The sequence below is a fragment of the Solanum stenotomum genome, chromosome 1, assembly GCF_019186545.1.
Source record: "Solanum stenotomum isolate F172 chromosome 1, ASM1918654v1, whole genome shotgun sequence".
In the NCBI taxonomy this organism is placed as follows: Eukaryota; Viridiplantae; Streptophyta; class Magnoliopsida; order Solanales; family Solanaceae; genus Solanum; species Solanum stenotomum.
The window spans coordinates 97,214,540-97,234,926 of record NC_064282.1 but is presented as its reverse complement, the minus strand read 5'-3'; the positions used below and the strand labels follow the sequence as shown (position 1 = coordinate 97,234,926).

General features: G+C 36.0%; 1 protein-coding gene across 1 annotated transcript; it reads left to right on the top strand.

The window, feature by feature from the left end:
- The first annotated feature begins 1,814 nt into the window (after positions 1 to 1,814).
- Positions 1,815 to 19,667, top strand: LOC125868394 (DExH-box ATP-dependent RNA helicase DExH3). The gene is made up of 19 exons (XM_049549058.1): positions 1,815 to 2,245; positions 5,844 to 5,998; positions 6,089 to 6,176; positions 6,471 to 6,707; positions 8,332 to 8,427; positions 8,981 to 9,169; positions 9,713 to 9,872; positions 9,956 to 10,086; positions 10,519 to 10,689; positions 12,617 to 12,889; positions 13,171 to 13,365; positions 13,801 to 14,004; positions 14,136 to 14,205; positions 14,344 to 14,492; positions 15,444 to 15,752; positions 15,847 to 15,906; positions 16,961 to 17,113; positions 17,204 to 17,314; positions 18,290 to 19,667. Exons 1-19 carry the CDS (start codon positions 1,964 to 1,966, stop codon positions 18,749 to 18,751), a joined length of 3,495 nt encoding a protein of 1,164 aa, XP_049405015.1. The 5' UTR covers positions 1,815 to 1,963; the 3' UTR covers positions 18,752 to 19,667.
- The last annotated feature ends 720 nt before the right edge of the window (positions 19,668 to 20,387 follow it).

The following is a 20,387-nucleotide window of genomic DNA, read 5'->3' as shown; positions in this document are numbered from 1 at the left end:
GATTTGTTTGGACATGCTATATGGAATTTTTGTGTTGTATATTTTCTCATATACATAAAAATTTCATAAGTTGTAAAACTATTAAAATAGCCCCAATTGTTTATTCAATCTTATCAAATAAATAAAAAATTATAAAATCGCATAATAAATTATTGCAAAGTTATTTGTTCTCCACTTAAGTAATTGTTTTATCTAACTTTAATTTAATAAAAAAAAATTGAACATAAATTGTAGTGTACTAGTCTTTAATATAATTCTCCCACATAGTATGGACATTTCCTCACGTTGAACTTGCATTTCTCGATCATGTGACCGAGAAGACGAACCAACATTGTTACTTTGAGCCATTTGTTGGTCAATATCCTCCGCAACTATATCATCATGTTCATAGACCATAAATATTTCATCACTAATTTAGTATTTTCGCAAATAATTATGTAACACTGCACAAGCTATGACAACTTTCACTTGTGTATCAATATCATAATGGTTCATGCCTTGTTTCAGTATTCTAAATCTATTTTTCCAAGCTCCAAAAATCTGTTCAATCACATTGCGCAGAGATAAATGCCTATAATTAAATAGTTCTTTGGTATTTTGAGGCTCTCTTTCACTTCCTCAGTAATCTTGCAAATGATAGCGTAGTTCTTTGTATGGAGCTAAAAATCCTTTTGTATTTCGGAAACCAACATCAACAACATAATATTTATCTACCAAAAAACATTTTATAAAGAATTACTAAAAGCATATGTGACGTAAATGAGACAGCTTTGTGTAAATAAATAATATTTATTCTAAGGATGTAATTTAAAGTTACCATGTGGCGGAAATGGAAATTTTGACGTTGGTTTAACAAGTGCATTCTCAAGTATTTTACTATCATGTGCAGTACCTTCCCAACCAGCAACAACAAACGTAAATCGCATATCAAAATCACAAGCACATAAGACATTTTGTGATGTTCTTCCTTTGCAATTACGATATGTTTGTTGCACCGCTTTGAGAACCTCTCCTTCTATATATGTTCCATCAATCACACCAACACAATCCTACCAAATAAAAAATACATCAATATTAGTTTAGTGAACATGAAATAAATTGAAAGCATTATATAATGCACTTCATAAAAACAATATTTGTAAGAGTAATAAAAATAGTACTTCCAAGACAATGCAAAGTCATAAAATAAATATTATCTCTTTAAACAAAGTTGATAGGAAATATGTAACTAAATAATAATAACTTACACATAAAATATAAATGTTCACTTATTAAGGCAATAAAATAAATTTAGTAATGTGATTGAAATTTTACCTTAAACCAAGGCCAAAATCGAGTATTATGTCGAATTTTGGAATGTACACTAGTTATATTTTTTGGTTATATAAATGTTGGTGCCATCTTGCTAATTGCCTCGACAACTATTTTAACATGCCGGTTAATTGTTTCAAGTGAATGTTGAAAAGTTTCACAATCGTGAGGTGTGAGTTAAAGTGACTATATGTGGGTGCGAATAATATGGAATCATGAGATAGAATCAGCGTAAAATCACATGTCCAAACGCTAATTCCATCTCACGATACCATATCGTGATATCGTATCGCATAGCCAAACGCCTACTTAGTGTGATTGGGTCATTATTTTTGATATTTTTGCTTTATAAGTATTACCTCTTCTAATTTCGTTTTATTATTATCAGTTCGATTTATTTGTTTTGGCTAAAATATAATACAATACATTCTATAGACTTTGCCCTCTTCTTTACGTACTTTAACGCCCATCCGCTGCTCCACTAGAGTTAACTCACCGGCGCCGCTGCAGCTCCACCGTCCTATTCCGCCGTCATCAGAACTACCATTTTTTCCGGTGAAAACTATCACCTTCTTTTATCAAAAAAAGGTTAAAGAAGAAAAAAATTGAAGCACAGCTATGATCATAGTACTCATTTTATCAAACACATAGAATGCATTCGAGAATAGGGTTTCTCTTAGCATGCACAAAAAGGAGGTCTTCTTCATCTACGCTTCTTCTATCTACTCTGTTCTCTTCTCATCAAAATCGGAAGATATTCGCTGCTTGTCACCGCCGGATTTTGATCGGTAGCGATGTAAGTAAGGTTTATTTCTTCGAAGAATCGAATCTTCGTGGATTGGGACAGCTGCGCGGGTTTTGTAGATACCCTGGTATAGCAGCTTTAGAGCAATTCTCCGACGATGAATATGAATGCGACTACGAAAATCATCCGGTAAGGTTACAGCTAACTTTAAACATTTAAAGTTGTTTTCTTTCATGCTTCCAAATTATGAAGATTCACTGTTTCGTTTATGTTTAGTGGTGTCTGTCGTAGCAGTAGCAGCAGCTTTAGTCTTGTAGTGTCTTGCTTTTGCTTTCTACCACCATATATTTTGTGATGTTTCCATTATTGCATAATTTATTTTGTTGTTGTTACTGTTTTCGGTAGTAGTTGCTATATTTTGTCCTCTGTCGTTTTCCCTTTTCATACTCACTCTGATTGCTCTACTCGAGTCTAGGCTCTTCCAGAAACAGCCTCTCTACCTCCATGAGGTAGTGGTAAGGTCTGCGTACACTCTATGTTTGGTTATGTTATTATATTTGTTTGAGTTTCATTTTGACTTAACTTTGGAAATTAAATGTGATACATGGATTAAGATGTTTAATGTTTTAAAATGCTTTTTGTAATTTGGAAAATTGAAACGGGAATTAACATTGTTTTAATACTATTTCTTCAAAAGAAGTCTTTTTGTTCAACATTGGGCTGAAGCAGCTTAGGGGTGGGTAGTATACGGGAAAGGAGATTAGCTTCATTTCTTACTTAAAGCTAGCAACTTTGAGCAATTTTCCGTTTTGAAACATTTAGTTAGTGTGGAAGGAAGGGATGACTTTAATGGTCACATCACCTTTAGGGCGGAGGACCGAAGGAGTATTAGTTTTTGGAATCACAAATTGTGTGGGGAGAACTCGTTGAGGATGTCTTTCCCAAACATGTATATCATTTCAAACCAGAGGGGGTCAACAGTCCACCAGACTGGGAGATGGAGGAGTTCCAAAGGCTATTGGATAGTTAAATAATGAAACTCACAAAAAATGATAATTTAGTTGTGTTTTCCACCATTAACTCAAAAATTTGATCTTTTAAAATGCTATTTGTAATTTGGATAATTGAATGAATCAACATTGTTTTAATACTATTTCTTCCCTAAAAGTCCTTTTTTTCTGGGTCGGGCCGAAGCAGCTTAGGAGTACTGGAAAGGAGATCAGAAAAAATAGTTTTAGCTTCAGTTCTTACTCAAAGCTAGCAGCTTTGAGTTATTTTCAGTTTTGAATCCTTTAGTTAGTATGGATGGAACATTTACAGTGTAGTTGTCTTGAAAATTCTGAATTTTCATTTTCTGTTCGAGATGTGATTGGNGGGGGGGTTAGTGTCAACGTTTACAGGAGATTACATGGTGGGTAAATAACATGCTCTCTCTTTTTAAGTTGTCCTTTACTTTAGAGAAACCACTTGACTGGTCAGCATGTACAAGGATCGTTTCAGTTGGCATTTTCTTACCTCTTAGAATAATGTTGACAGTTTTTTGTTTTTTGTTAGCTCTCTGATCTTAGCAGACACTCTTGTACTCAAGCTAACCTTTTTAACCTCTTTTGTAACTATACATTTTCTTGATAGCTTATTAATGATATTAACTTCATAAAAGAAAAGTTTTTGGCTAATTTCTGGTTACTCTTTAACTTTTTGATGCATCTTTCGTTACATTTTTTTTTTTGAGAAATGGTAAGTGTATTATTAACATAGCACCAAAGAAGTGTTTTCAAAGGTATTTACATATCAGAAATCAAAAGTATTCCTTCTATTCTTAAAGAGATTCTATCAGATCTATCACTGCGTTAGCATCACCAACAATGTTCTGTTTACACCTTGTATACAGCCAGATTTTTATCCATGCTTATGATGGAAATTTGTTTACTTGATAAAAAACAACAACAATTTTCTGTTTACACCAAAAATAGAACAAAAGTTAACTGTTCATTCGATTTTTTAGATGGAAGTTTTTTCTTCATAGCATCTAGCCTTTTCCCCCTCCAAACAATCCACCATAGATATGCAGGAATAGTGTGCCACCATTTCATTTGCTGCTATCCCTTTCCTTAATAAAAAGCTCTTCAATAGATCTCTCCGGTGTTTTAATGCATGATGAGCCGACCCATGAGGAACAGTTGCCTAATGATTTGATTTGACAATACAGAAAAGATTGTTCGCACTCTCTGGCTTGACACCACATAAGAAACATCTAGAACACAACAGGAATCCTTTTTTTTGCAAGTTATCCTATATTAAATATGCCTTTCGAGCCATCGTCCATGAGAAGCACATCACCTTAATGTATGCATTATTAACTTTTTTTTGGGTACATTGGAAAGTCTAAATACAACAACAACATACCCAGTGTAATCCCACAAGTGAGGTCTAGGGAGGGTGGGGAGGTGGTGTGTACGCAACCTTACCCCTAGTGAATAGAACTCTTAAATCTTTCATAAGCCACAAGGCTGAAATTTGCTAGGAGAAGAGACTCTATTTCTTTAGTGCATTTCCCCGGATTATCAGATCTGTTTCGTGCTTGTGGCCTTCATCTGCCAGAAAGTCTGCATAATAGTTTGCTCCCACCAAATAGATTGGTAGTGGTCTTAATTGCTTCCAACAAATACTTACAATTTTCAATTATAGCCCTATGAGAGTGACACTGCATGTCTTCTTTGATAAGCTCCACTTTTGTTGATCATATGGCGAGGCAGTGAGAGGAATGAAAGAGCTCTTGAGGGAGTACAGAAAGACTTTGTATACTTGAGGAATAGCCTATTTTCCCTTATTTCTTTTTGGTGTACCCTTAGGATTTTTACATGTATAGATGAGTGGGTGTTATTTGTAGAAAACCATGTCCTTTTTTAAGGTTTTCTACTTTTGGTATACTTCTTGTATACGGGCAAGCTTTTTCCCTTCCCTAACGAAATTTATTACTTTATCAAAAGAAAAAAAAAGAAGAAGGTTGACAACAACTAGGCAATTTGTTTCTACTTCCAGCTCTTTATATCCTAGTTGTTCTGCTAATTTTAGTCCTTGTTTGATGCTCCATGCTTTAAAGTTAGGCTTGTGGTAGGCTTTATCTAACCTGAGTACCCGCATTTACTTTCTCTGATCATCTCTAAAAATTCCTCCAAAAGCAGCTTCTCCAACACTGCCATCAATATTCAATTTAATCATGTGGTATTTAATACCACCAACCAAACTCTGCTTTGCTTACTAGATATTGTTTCTTTTGCAGCCAATCAAACATTGTATTGTTTTACTTTTGAAGTTTAGTCTCTGGGTGTTTCTTTTACTTGCATGGAGATAGTATATCCTTTTATTTTATGTTCTTCTAAAAACAATATGCATGACAGTTGGCAATTGGTATGCATTTTTGCCTATTTAATGCTGCAAAAGATCATGGAAAAGAGTAGGGTGAGTCTTGAAATGCGTACATGGACTTCAATTTAAGAAATTATGTGGCTGTTGAAGGGCTTGATGGTGGGTCTTGTTGTCAGTGGTCAACGGCCATTTGTTTTTTTTGTTTATTGTAACTCAATTGAAAAGCCAAGAAAATGTAAGGAAAGAAGAATGTTGATCTATTTGTCTTTATCGTGTGTGTTTCGTTTTTTTCTTCTTTAATAAATTCATATGCATAATTCCTTCATAAAAAATAAATAAAATTTCTGCGCAAATTATATTTGGTATGAAAGATTTATCAGTTTGAGCTTACTTGGAGACTTTGAGAGTTCAATGACAGGCTTCGTCATCAGTGGCCAATGTAGATGAGTGGAAATGGAAACTTAGCCTGCTGTTGCGCAATGAGAAGGATCAGGAAATTGTATCCAGAGATAAGCGGGATAGAAGAGACCATGAACAGATATCCAACCTTGCTAAAAGGATGGGTCTCTATAGGTATGGAAGAATGTTGTTGATGATTTCTCATCACGCTTTTTGTTATCTTGTTTTCGTGCTTTATTTACTCTTTCTTTTTGCAACTTTCAGTGAAATTTATGGGAAAGTTGTAGTGGTGAGCAAGGTTCCTCTTCCAAATTACAGACCTGATCTTGATGATAAGCGGCCTCAAAGAGAGGTAAGAGTTATCTCCTAAATTGTACAATTATTTCCTTCTATTGTTACATGTCAATGAGGGCTTAATATCTATATGTAGAGTAACAATTGGAGAAACAAACTTTTAAGTTGACATTTGGATTTGGTTTTAAATTTGTGTTAATCAAAAGAGTAAATTAAAGATAAAACAACGTAGAAATGACATTGAGATGTAGTTATCTTAGTATGTCCTTGCAAAATTTCGTGCTGTTCAACATTCTTGATTTGCTCTTGAGTTTAGAAAGCAGAAGTTGAATTTTTTATTGCATTGACGCAGGTAGTAATCCCACTAAGTCTGCAAAGGAGAGTAGAAGGTTTGCTTCAGGAACATATTGATAGAACACAACTCAGTAGTGGAAAAGATGAAAACATTTTAGATGTTACTAAGTCCTCTGATATAGTTACAGATGCTAATATGGATGAAAATCCAGATTCATTCTTAGATGGCTCTGTCATGGAAAAGGTTCTTCAGAGGCGGAGCTTACGCATGCGTAATATGCAGAGGGGTTGGCAGGTATCTTTCCGTGTTTCTATTTTTATTGTATTTTCCTTTTATTATGTGGAAAACATTACTTGTTTCAAATGCATTTCACATTCTATGTTCCGAACCTCAAATTTAAAGATAAAGGATGTTGGCTCACACTAGCAGCCTCTTGAAAACATCTTAAGGAGTTAGAAGAGTATGTAATCTTAACATTAAGAAGTCTTATGATAATGTTAATTGGAAGTTCTCAATCAACTTGCTCAAGAATATGGGATCTGGTAGGAAATGGGTCAGTTTGATACTCTTTTTGCAGAAGCACTGTTAAATATTCTGTCCTAGTTAATGGGCCACCAGTGGGCTTCTTTGCTGCTCAAAGGGGTCTATGACAACAAGACCCTATTTCTCCTTTCCTATTTTTACTGGTGATGGAGTGCTCCAGTTGTATGTTGTCTGTAGCATAGAGGAATGACTGGATTGATGGTTTCAGTGTTCATAACATCACCCGTAATATTCTATAGATCTTTCACCTGTTGTAAGCAAATGCTACTTTGGTGATGTGTGATGTTGAGGTTGATCAACCAAAACATGTGAGGGTGATTCTAGTAGTTTCTGAAGCTGTCTCTTGGCTTGAAAAGTTACTTATATCCAGTTAATAAAGTTCCTAATTGCTGCTTTCTGACTGCTACCTAGGATGTCTAAGTGTTTTACCAACTAATTATCTTGGATGGTCATTGGGACCCAAGCACAAAACTTTATAACATCTGGGAAGTAGTGTTGGAGAAATATGAAAAAGTTTAGCCAGGTGAAAGAAACAATATCTACCAATATTTTCTCGGGAAGGAAGATCGGTTCTAATTATTAGTGTGTTGGATTCATTTTCCACATATTTAATATCTCTGTTAAGAACTCTCCTGTTCAGAAGATGAGAGTTGCATGAAAGTTCTGGAAATGAGGATGTTGTTGTGGATGTGTAGGTATGCTAGGAGAGATAAGATTAGGAATGAAGATATCCGGGACAAGGTAGGAGGGGCCTCGTAGTGGACAAGATGTGGAAGGTGAGATGGTTTGGGCATGTGAAGAGGAGATGCAGATGCCGATGCCCCAAAATTGGTACAGACCACACTATAGGAAGTTACTGTGGTGAAATACTATACCTGCATGCATTTGGTGGATTGTCTGGATGGAAAGAAATGGGTGATGATTTGAAAATTCTGCGAGCTCCAATAAGATAAGAGTCTAATTGTATGTTTTTGTTTTGCTTATGATGTAGGATGGAACATGTAAATGAAGTTAAAATAGTTCTACAAACATACAATCCCTACAAGATTAGACGGGCCAGTACTGGTTTTAGTCAATACAAACGAATGTTACCTTTCTCAAAAAGAAACAAGATTAGACGGGGGCACACTTTGTTGTTTGTTCTTTTACTACATTGTACAAATATGGGCTGTTCTATTTTATAAAGTTACTTTACCTTTCACAAAAATATTCATGCTCAATATGGTTTTAACAAATCTCCATATGGCCTGCAATAATTAGCATTCTATTGTCCTGAGGTGAATTATTTTTTCCCTTCTTCAATATCAGCATCAACAAACTTTTGTTGGATACATATTCAATGTATATAAATGCTCGTTGGATTTATTTCTTGCAGGAATCTCCTGATGGCAACAAAATGCTAGAATTCCGGAAATCTCTTCCTGCATTTAAGGAAAAAGAAAGGCTGCTCCAAGCAATTGCACGTAATCAGGTCTTACTTTGATAAACTTATTATTCTTTCTCTGTGCAATCGAAGCATGTATGGTGATTGCATATGACTGATGTAGCCCAAGTCAATGCCCTTTATTCTTTTAATTTGACACTGAACCTTTATCATGAAAGATGTGGTTGTGCTGGAAGGTTTTCTTGCAAATTGCTAGTCATTTTTGGTATTCCTGAACTACTGATCTTTTAAAATGCATCTAAGTTTTTGCTCTCCTATTTGCACAGTCAAGAAACTCAAGTCCCTTAATAATCTAGTGATTGTGCTTATAGACTGCTAACGTTTTAATGATCACATTAACTGATTTGAATTCTCTTTTATTTGGAGGATGTCCAGGGAACAGACTAGGACATATTCGTAGTGCATAACCTATTTTAGCATTGGGATAAACAGAGAAGAAAACACAGTTTTATAACTATTGGACATGTGATGATTCTTGATGTTTGTGAATTGCAGAGTAGAAACGCAAGGAACTGAAAATTGGTTGTAATGTGTTAACTTGTTTTATGTCAACTTAAAGTCTTTTTGATTATTTCAACAGGTGGTAGTAATTTCTGGCGAGACAGGATGTGGTAAGACCACTCAACTGCCACAGTACATTCTAGAGTCAGAGATAGAATCTGGCCGTGGAGCATTTTGTAGCATAATTTGTACGCAACCTCGAAGAATATCTGCTTTGGCTGTTGCAGAAAGAGTGGCTACAGAAAGGGGAGAACCTCTTGGTGACTCAGTATGCTACTATTCTTTTCTGCTCTGAATCCTTTTTTTTACGGGCTTTTGGTCAAGCTTTCACTGGATGAGACTCAGTGTTATCAAAGGTGAAAAGCGCAAAAAAGCTCTTAGGTCTGTTGGAGCTTTAAGCGCAAAGCGCAACTAAAGTGTGGGCTTTAATGAAAAAAGGCACAAAGGGAGAAAAAATACAAATATATATATGTTTAGTCCAAGACTAATAATTATAAGCATGAATGACAAATATATGAATAAAGAAATTGAAAAATGATTAAGATAAAATGAAATATCAATTGTTTAGTATCACCTCTTCAGAAGAGGCTCATTGACACAAAAAAATATTTCTTAGAACCTTAATTACGACACTGAAGCGCACATAAAGCGAGGCGAACTACTCGACATGTTTTGAGCCTCGCTTTTGGGCTTAAGCGCGCCTTTGACAACACTGACGAGATAGTCATAAAAGTTGAAATTTTATTTGTTACAGTTAAATTTGGAAGCTTCTTTATGTTAATTGCTGTTCTTCACAGAGTATTTTTGGTAGGTTGGTTATAAAGTACGATTAGAAGGGGTGAAAGGAAAAAATACACATTTGCTATTTTGTACAAGTGGTATTTTGCTTCGTCGTCTTCTCAGTGACCGCAATCTTGATGGTATAACCCATGTTTTTGTTGATGAAATTCATGAGCGAGGCATGAATGAAGGTAGCTGAATTGGCAACTTAGGTCTCTGGTTTTGGTTTTCTTATGAAAGCTGCATTGATAATTTGCTTCTCATTCTTTGTCAGATTTCCTGTTGATTGTGTTGAAGGATCTTCTACCACGACGCCCAGATTTGAGATTGATTTTGATGAGTGCTACTCTTAATGCTGAATTATTTTCCAGTTACTTTGGAGGAGCGCCTATGATTCACATCCCAGTAAGCTGCAACTTGGATCACCACTCAGTTAGAGTTTATACATGTTGTTGGTGTTTGTGTACTAGTTTCGATGATAATAGTCCTTTTACTCTGCCCAGTACTATATGATTCCCCTATATATTCGATGTTTGGAATTTCTTGATGTAGATTTGAAAAGAATGAGCTTTCCAGTTTTCTGCCTTTAGATAGGAGCATATATGCAAAATGTTCGTCTATTTATATAATTCTTACTTCACTTGAGATTTCTTATTCATTTTTGTTTTGTTATGTAAAATTTACTAGCATCAATTAAGTTCATAACATGTCGACTTTTCATTCCAGAATAATTTTTATCTTTCTGTATTGTTTTTGTTAAACCAGGTTTTAGGCTGTTGAGCTTTGCTGGCTTATTTGACATATTATGTTAACTTTTCGGCATTTTGTATGATGTAGGGCTTCACATATCCTGTAAGAGAAAATTTTCTGGAAGATGTGCTGGAAATTACGGGATATAAGTTGACTTCATTCAACCAAATTGATGATTATGGCCAGGAGAAGATGTGGAAAACACAAAAACAGTTAGCACCCCGCAAAAAGAAAAATCAGATAACTGCTCTTGTTGAGGTTGTTATTCTGTCTGCTATTGTGTTCTGTATACATGAACTGAGGAACTTTCGTATTTGCTAGTTATGTATTGTCTTCTTTAGTCCATTTCTGTTAGATTTTCTGCTTCCTTCATAATACTTTTTACAACTTTGCTCTATGCTTTTTTCCGGTGCTTGTTTTCTGATTGTCTTTTCATTTTCTTTTGATGTCCCTCTCTAGCTATGAACATCTAATAGGGAGACAAAAAATAGTCTTTTCTTTATCTCGAAATTTGGAAATGAAGACAGTGATTCAACTGAAGTTTGAGCTTGTTTATTGTATTGAATCAGGTGTTCCTCATAGATCATCAAACAATATGATAGAATAAGAGATGTAAGTTACATGTTCTTCATATGCTAACATGTGAAGGCCATGAGGGAAGCTAATGCCCCTTTCCTAGACCGTTAAAACATAACTGTAAAACGTAATTTCACAAAATTGACTTTGCTCCCTGTTCTGCATGATTTCTGTACCCATTCAATCTGCAATGCTTTCAGCTAAGAGGCAATATAGAGTGGACGAGCTCTCCCTTATTAATATGGATAGAGAATCCATCTTCTGGATTCTGGTGAGAAGAGAATCTTTTGGATTTTACCAAACAAAATTTGTAATAGTCTCCTGGTTTTCTTGGTGCCTGCATATACGGAGAGGCAGTTGTTTGCTTCATCTGCTGGAAAAAGCCCCTATTTCACATCCGTTTTCCCCCCAAATGATTAATTTAAGTTGAGATCTTCGAAGTTTGAACAGAACAAGCATCTGAGGGTGTATTTTTTCCTTTTCCCTAGAAGGTAATGAGAAGAGGGAGAAGCAATAGTGCAGTTTGACTAGTAACTAGATGCATAATGTTTTTTCATTTTCAAGAAATTTCTGTCAGTCATGTGTGCTAGTAGTGATTTAAATGTCAAGGCATTAGGTATTCCTGATATCATAATGTCAAGGCATTATTAATGCAGTCCTATACTGCATTATAGGGTTGCCTATTCATAATCTGTTAGGAAAGATGGGTTCAAGTTATTGGAGATCCAAAAAACAATTTGTATTTGAGATCTAAGCAACTTAATTTTCATGCATAGAATCTTGATTTAAAAGGAGTGAGTACTCCTTTTACCCTTCGGGGTGGCCCAGTGGTTTGAGCTTGGGACTTCCATGTTGGAGGTCTCAAGTTCGAAACCCCTTGCCAGCGAAAGCAAGGGGTTTGCCTTCTGGGTCGAGCTCGTCGCACCAGGCTTGCCTAGTGCGGGTTACCTCTCCTATGTGGTTTGCGAGCTATTGCATAGGAGCGGGGGTTTTACCCTGTGCGCACCCAAAGGGTAGCGGCTGCGGGTTCCCCTTGTCATCAAAAAAAAAAGGAGTGAGTACTCCTTTTTGTGTAATTGTGTGCCACTTTAACATTCTTTTCTTTTATGTTACCTTTCAAAAAATACTTGCCATTCCATCTGCATAAACTATTTGGTATTGTTCTCACAGATATTTACTATCTCAAAAGACTTATCCCCGAAAGAAAGATTTTCTGTTTGTATAATTTTTGTATTTCTAGGTAGACTTCTTCTATACAGGCGAATATTTTGCCTGGTTAATATAATTTATTACTTTATATATAGAAGAAGGAAATAAAGTTTTCCTCTCCATAAATCATCGAGAAATGCGTAAACTTTCACTGGGAAAAGGGGTTGTCGGAGTTAGTTCCGGTGAGAGAGCAAATTACTGAGTGTTAGACACATTTCCCAAGAGAGAGAACTACTCATTGTTGGTATTATCTCAAATTTTCCTCCCATCTTGTTCTTTCTTTATTAAGTAGTTTTATTCTTGTTGGTTAGATGCTGTAGAAAGAAATTGTCAGATTGCCGGTACTGCAAGAAAAGATACAGTACTAATCTTGTATGAATGATGTACTTCTATATGGCAGGATGCTGTAGAAAAATCAAACTTCGAGAATTATAGTCCAAGGGCACGTGATTCACTAGCATGCTGGGCTCCTGATTGTATTGGATTCAATCTTATTGAGGCAGTTTTGTGCCATATATGTCGGAAAGAACGTCCAGGCGCTGTACTAGTATTTATGACTGGTTGGGAAGATATTAGTTGTTTAAGAGATCAACTTAAAGCACATCCTCTCTTGGGTGACCCAAATAGAGTGTTGGTGCTCACTTGTCATGGTTCTATGGCTACCTCTGAGCAGGTAATAATGCTCTCTCCTTATTTTGATGCCTCTTCAGGTTTTGCAGTTGTTTTCACTTTTCTTTGATTGTTATGTTGCTTAGACTCTTCAAAAATGTCACCGGTGCATGTCGGATCCTCCAAAAGTAGTGCATTTTTGGAGGATCCGACACAGGTGCGGCAACATTTTTTCAGAGTCCGAGTAAAACATTTATATATCAGTTCAGATGTATTATTTCTAGAAGTGTACTTCCCTTTCCTTGTCAGTTTAATGTTTTGACAAACTTAAATTGTAATCTGCAGAAACTCATATTTGAAAAGCCACCTCAGAATGTACGTAAAATAGTACTTGCAACAAATATGGCCGAGGCAAGTATTACTATAAATGATGTGGTCTTTGTGGTGGACTGTGGAAAAGCGAAGGAGACGACTTATGATGCTCTAAATAATACTCCGTGCTTATTACCTTCATGGATTTCACAAGCTTCTGCACGACAAGTAAGTTCCTTGAATAAACAGCACCTTTTTTATTCAGCCTAAACTTTCCGTTTGTAATTCGATTTTCCTTTCCCGTCTTTTCACACAAAATTCTACAGAGAATGAACAATTTCTCCCCCTCATAAGTAATATGAAAAAGTTCTGTGCTTAGATGTTACTTAAAAAACATGATAACATTACCTGATCAAAAAAAAAAAACAATAACATTTTGTTTTTGGATTGCTTTGGATGATTGTAGCTGATAAGACATGTGAAATGCGAATCTGTTCAAAATACTAGGTTGTGCATTGCCCTGCAGTAACATCTGTTCAATACTTCAATTTATTTTGAATATATCTGAATTCTGATGATAAAAATGTGAATTCTTTTCACTGTTATCTTTGAGTCAGATTTTGATGTTATGTTGGATGTTCTTGTCCTTGTCCTTGTTTGCAGAGAAGGGGTAGGGCTGGCCGTGTCCAACCAGGCGAGTGCTACCACTTGTATCCACGATGTGTGTATGAAGCTTTTGCTGAATACCAACTACCTGAACTCCTGAGAACTCCTTTGAATTCTCTTTGCTTGCAAATAAAGAGTTTGCAGGTTGGAAGTATTGCTGAATTCCTTTCGTCTGCGCTTCAGCCTCCAGAATCATTGGCTGTAATTGCTTCCTCTCTTGATGCTTATTTGCTGGATCAAGTTCTTATGATGCTATACACATGCCATTTAGATTAGAGGGTTGCTTCTTAGTTTCCAAGTATGATTGAAATTGTAATGTCCATATACTGCAGGTGCAAAATGCTATTCAGTTTTTGAAGATGATTGGTGCATTAGATGAAAATGAGAATCTTACACATCTAGGTATGTATTCTATTGAGGAGAAAAATAATCTGTTTCATGAAAATTTGTATTGCTTCTATGATGTTTTTTTACTAGTTATATTTATGACCTTTATTCTGAGGTTTATAAGTTATATCTTCGTCATTTCTTTACAACCAGGCAAATTTTTAGCAATCCTCCCTGTGGATCCCAAGCTTGGGAAAATGCTCATTATGGGTACTATTTTCCGTTGCTTTGATCCTGTTTTGACTATTGTGGCTGGTCTTAGTGTACGGGATCCATTTCTGTTGCCTCAAGATAAAAAAGATGTAAGTAGAAAGCAATTTGCGCCACTAGCCTCACCTCTTAATTTCATATACTACTAGTTGGTATTATTTCTACTTTCGCTTTGTTATACATTCTTTTCTTTTTTTTAGTTTCATGTCCTTAATGTTCCATCACTTCAAAATTGTGCATCCCTACTTCTTTCCATGTTTGCTCAATGGATAGTTGTACCACTTTGCCAATTTAAACAACCCACAGTTTTAAGAGGAAGTTATCCTGAAAGAAGAATGTTATAAATAATTTAACTTTTGCCACTTGAAGTGCATTTTTTGAGAAGTTGAAAGAGTTTTAGGTTGAAGGAGTTCTATATGATATATTCCATGGTGTATTTCTTATTTAGCAGTTAGACATTGATGTGGCTTTTCCCAGATGAACACAAAATATTTAAAGGAAGAAGGAATAAGAAGACAGAAAAATGCATGTATTATGCCTGATCAAGATGGGAACTTTTTAGAATAAAAGGTTACTCTCCCCTATTCATAGAGGAAAACAAAGGAAACTAGGGTCGATCAAAAGCCTTTTTGGTTTTCTGTTCTTTTGCTAAATACGTAAAAAGTTAATTAACATCCAAATCTCGCATTAACATAACGCTGGGTTATGGACAAAAAAGTTTTTGTAGAAAGAAATTTGATATCTTCTCTATTCTTGTACTGAATAGAGAAATTTTGCAATGTATCTCTTAAATACCTGCCAGTATACACCACATAATTAATTCGGTAGACCTGTCAACTTCATTTTCCCCTGTGATGGATGGCCTTATGCAAGGTTCAGGTTCAGGACATTTTAAGATCATACTAACTTGGCATATTCCCATCTGATTCATCTCCTCATTTTTAAGTCTAGCTAGCAGCCAGCACAATGTAACACTGCACTAGATAATATTGTTTTGTCTACTAAATCTTATTCACCAATATTGATCAACTCCCATTTTGCAGTTAGCGGGGACAGCAAAGTCCAGATTCTCTGCCAAGGACTATAGTGACCATATGGCACTTGTCCGTGCATATGAAGGATGGAAAGATGCTGAAAGGGAAGGTTCTGCCTACGAATATTGCTGGAGGAATTTCCTCTCTGCCCAGACTCTTCAAGCTATCCATTCTCTTAGAAAGCAATTTATCTTCATCTTGAAAGATGCTGGGTTGCTTGATGCTGATACTGCAATTAACAATAAGCTAAGTTACAATCAGTCTTTGGTTCGTGCTGTCATATGTTCTGGATTGTATCCTGGAATTTCATCAGTGGTGGTATGCAATGGTTCTAGAGTTCTGATCTAGTTTCATGAATTTATTTCAGTCCAATTGTATATATATTCATATGAGTTATCATGTCCATGTGCAGAACAGAGAGACATCAATGTCCTTCAAGACTATGGATGATGGACAAGTCTTTCTTTATGCAGTAAGTTCAATGAACAGTTCTTTGGAAGTTTTTAGATTATGAAGTTAGTGACAGTGTTTGTTTCTGCTCTTTCCCTTTTTGTTGGAGCCATTTAATCTATGTGGGGTGGAAGCTCCTTGCACAAATAAAAAAAAATTCCAAATTTTTATTTGATTGGACATCAATCCAACAATTTTTTTCTCATCTTGGTGTCACTGTCACCTTAAATACAAGATAATCTCATAAAATGGAGAAAGAAAATAAAACGGTAGGGGAAATAATATCCTGGGGAAAATGTTTTAAATTCTGAAGAGGAAAGCATATATCCCTTGCAATGATGCATCTGGACCTGTTTGGAAATTCGAAGTTTTGGTTTTCGCTTTTCTTTTTTAGGTTGCCGAATTTGTTTACATATCTGCTGTCTCATTTCATGAATTCTCCCCAGAATTAAAAGAGATATGCATATCCTCAATTTTCGACTCTCACAAAAGCTCTTATTCTCCCATTTTCCTTTGCCCAAGCATTTGATCTGTTGCTGTTCTACAATGGTAGCCATGGTTGCTGTCTAGTGTCTATGTTGCCAGGCTGTGTTGCTTGGACTCTCCGAAATGTTGGTGTACCCGTGTCGGATCCTAAAAAACAGACTACTTTTGGAGGATCCGACAAGCATCCGTCAGCATTTTTGAAGAGTCCGAGCAACATAGTTGAACAGGATCTGTTTTATAGGCTCGTACCAATGTATTCTTGAGTTCTAAGGAGACAGGAAATCTAGTCTGGTGGATGAACCGTGGCCAGGAGATCAGAGTATGATGAATAGCCTCCATGCCCTTCCGGGTCATGGTGCCATAGATGATCGTTCTCAGTTTGTTGTCATAAAAAAAAAAAAAAAACTACATAAGTTCATTGCCGTAATATGATATTTACGCAATACAAATTTCTTTGGACAATCTCTTTCCAGTAGGAGGGTGGACTTGCACCTCAGCAGTTGAATTGTTGTGTTACTTGCACATGTATATTTCAATTGTTATGGTTTTCATATTGCTGAAGATGTGTAACATTTCAATTGTGTCTTCAGAATTCAGTCAATGCTCGCTATCAAACGATTCCATACCCTTGGCTGGTGTTCGGTGAAAAAGTTAAGGTTAATACAGTCTTCATACGGGATTCTACTGGAGTATCTGATTCGATTGTGATCCTATTTGGTAGTGCTCTAGACTGTGGAGATATGGTAACTTTTCTCTCCCTAGATGCTTACCGATTCACATCCTTGAAGTTGTTAACAGCTGTGAGTTCAATCTTGTGATTATTTTTTCTTCAGGCTGGGCATTTAAAGATGTTGGGTGGATACATAGAGTTCTTCATGGATCCTACTCTGGCGGATTGCTACATAAAGCTCAAAGAGGAGCTCAATATACTTTTACAAAAGAAGGTGAATTTTCCAGGATCTTGTTTCCTTCTCAATGCATGCTACTCCTAGTTATGAACCATTTTATTTCTCCTAACTAAACAGCTAACGGACAAGTGCACTTAACTACTTTAAGCATGGTATTTAGGTAAATTCTCTTCTTTACCTTTAAGATAGTGGAACTCTAATGAGCAAAAAGATAAAGAAAACTAAGTTGATACATTAAGTTTCATCTTTAAATAACTGTTCAATGTTTCAGAGAAGCTAACATGATCTTAATCAAAAGAAACTAGCTCTACATAACCTCGAGGGAAGTTTATATCTCACCAATTGAAAGTACATCTTTGCCTACTACAAACAAATGCCAGAAGTACTCTCAATTCGAGGTCTTACTGTAACTACTGCTTTCTGGAGATTGGCCCAATAATTTGTTTGATATTTAGACCGATTTGTGTAAAGGAATTTTAAGTTTTAGGTTTTGTTATTAGTTAGTTATCTGTTTATTCATTTTGAAGGTTATCTTAGTTTTTTTTTTTGTTTCTTTTGTTTTGTGGTGGTGGTGGAGGTGGGGTGGGGGGAGTTGGATAGCATGAAGGAAAGCGGTCAACCCAGATAATTTGTGAAGAAAGTGAACAGAACTGATGTAAGAATGAGAAAAAGCGCAAGTGCTTATCCATTTGAATTATTGGGCCTATCTCCCGAAAATTGGCCCTTGACTAAATAATACCACAACTAAACATGTATTTTTTTCTCCAAGACATCCTACCAAACAACCCCTTAAGGTTCAGTATGATAATCCCATGTTTTTCTTTAAATAACAGTCCTGGAGTTTTGAATTTTTGCCTTGAAGACAGAACATCTTATCATATTAAGTTATGTTTTGTCCTTCTTTGGTTGTTAATTTATTTTGAATAATTTCCTATTTATTTGTTAATTTACTGGTTTTTGGATGATTTATCAAAAAATTAAAAGAGTTGCACTGGTTTTTGGATGATGCAGCTTCAAGATCCTGAGATAGACATCCACAAGGAAGGCAAATACCTTATGCTTGCTGTTCAGGAACTGGTTTCAGGAGATCAGTCTGAGGGCAGGTTTGTGTTTGGTCGTGAAAACAAGAAGCCTAAAGATTCTGACACTGATAGATTTACAAGGGACGGGACAAACCCAAAGAGTTTGTTGCAAACCCTACTTATGAGGGCCGGTCACTCCCCTCCCAAGTACAAAACAAAGCATCTAAAAACAAATGAATTTAGGGCACTCGCAGAGTTCAAGGGAATGCAATTTGTAGGTAAACCAAAGAGAAACAAAGCTCTTGCAGAAAAGGATGCTGCAATAGAGGCACTAGCATGGTTAACTCAAACATCTGAAAAGAATCATGATGAAGATGATAAATCTCCTCCTGATGTCACCGATAACATGCTGAAACTTCTTGGTAAACGCAGGAGATCAAAGCGTCGCTGAGGTTGTGGACACCAGACATTTTTAATAGTTGGTAGTGTGGACCACTAGAAGGTAAGCTTGAAGCTTCCAGTTGATCAACCTCCAGACTCTTTATCACTTTTGGAAGACCAAATACTCAGTGTGACTGCTGCCTGCCAAGATCTAATAATGGTGGTGCCAGTTTTTGCCCTGGTTTTACCGGTATCAGATTCATCTTAGGCTCATAAAAGAAGTGTACATAAGTGCAAAGTAGGGCCATGAATTATCACCAGATGGCTGCATTAATAAACTAGAACGGTTGACCGGATTGTAAAAACAGGGAGCTGTGAGGTTCTGTTCTTTGAAGTGGCATAACTGCTAGGTCATCTAAGTTGCAACTAACTGGGATCCTGCTACCATTTTTGTTCAATCACCATGGCTTGTTCTTTGGTGTATATAGTAAAGTGTCATGCTTCTGCATGACCTCAGAGCTATCCACAAGAAAGTGACTTTAGCTGAACATACGTTTTCTGCTGTTTTATAAGGAGAGGGTTTCAACAAGCTTATCTTGAAAATGAATTGAGCAGTCTCTTAAAGATGCTAGACTCCATGGCAGATCATAAATGGCTCAAGCACATTACTTCTCTCCCTCAACAGAGTTTCTTGCTGTAAGGTATTCGGAGGAAGAAAAAGATGGATGAGTAAAATATTTGCTCATATTGACTTGAGCAGAGTACCTGAAGAAGCCTATTAACATTATGTGGTTTCTATTTGGATTTTAAAGGTTTTTTAGTACGTTAGCTTGTTCGATCGTTGTAACTTTATGCATTAGTTTTATTGTTGTAACTTAACTATAGATTTTCAGCAGTATATGAATTAGTCATTATATGAGCAGCACACTAATGCAAGATGAACCAGTTGTACTCAAAACTTATTCTGTTACTTGGGTTTAATCTGTTTTTTGGTTGTATTATATTTATGTCACAGGATTTTGGCCTCAAGGTCTGAGAGTTAACTTGTGTATTCTGCCTTTGCATATATTATGTCCATTTATGGATAAAGAACTACTTATAATTACATAGATGCTATGGAGCTACACTTCTTTGGTGAAATTTGGGTTTCTTACTTGCTCATAAAAAATTCATGTGGCACGTCTATTCATTCTGGTCTACTTTAACTGCAACTAATTCAGGTTTGTGACTCTGAAGATATGATACTTGGGTCTAACTTAGTCTTTGAAACTAGCTTGTGACGGGAGGATTTCCCGATTTCATATAAACAAATCACCAAGTCATTCCTCAATCGATGTGAGACTCTAATCCACTCTATTGGTAATCCACTCTAATGTTTGAGTATAAATTCTAGTATCATACAGTCTCTCTGATGCATTAATGTGCAACTAATTTTTTCTGTAATTATAGTGGAGATATGACACTCAGGTCTACTTTAACTGCAACTAATTCAGGTCCGTAACTGTAAAGATATGATACTTGGGTCTAACTCAGTCTCAGAAACTAGCTTGTGACGGGAGGATTTCCCGAGTCCATATAAACAAATCACCAATCTATTCCTCAATCGATATGAGACTAATAGTAATCCACTCTAATGTTGAGTATAAATTCTAGTAACAATAAAGATATGACACTCGGATCTGCTTTAACTGCAATTAATTCAGGTC

Coding starts and splice junctions, on each gene's coding strand:
- LOC125868394 (XM_049549058.1), top strand. CDS start 1,964: ATGCATTCGAGAATAGGGTTTCTCTTAGCATGCACAAAAAGGAGGTCT. Junction 15,907..16,960: donor GACAAGTCTTTCTTTATGCA/GTAAGTTCAATG, acceptor TTGTGTCTTCAG/AATTCAGTCAATGCTCGCTA. Junction 17,315..18,289: donor ATATACTTTTACAAAAGAAG/GTGAATTTTCCA, acceptor TGGATGATGCAG/CTTCAAGATCCTGAGATAGA.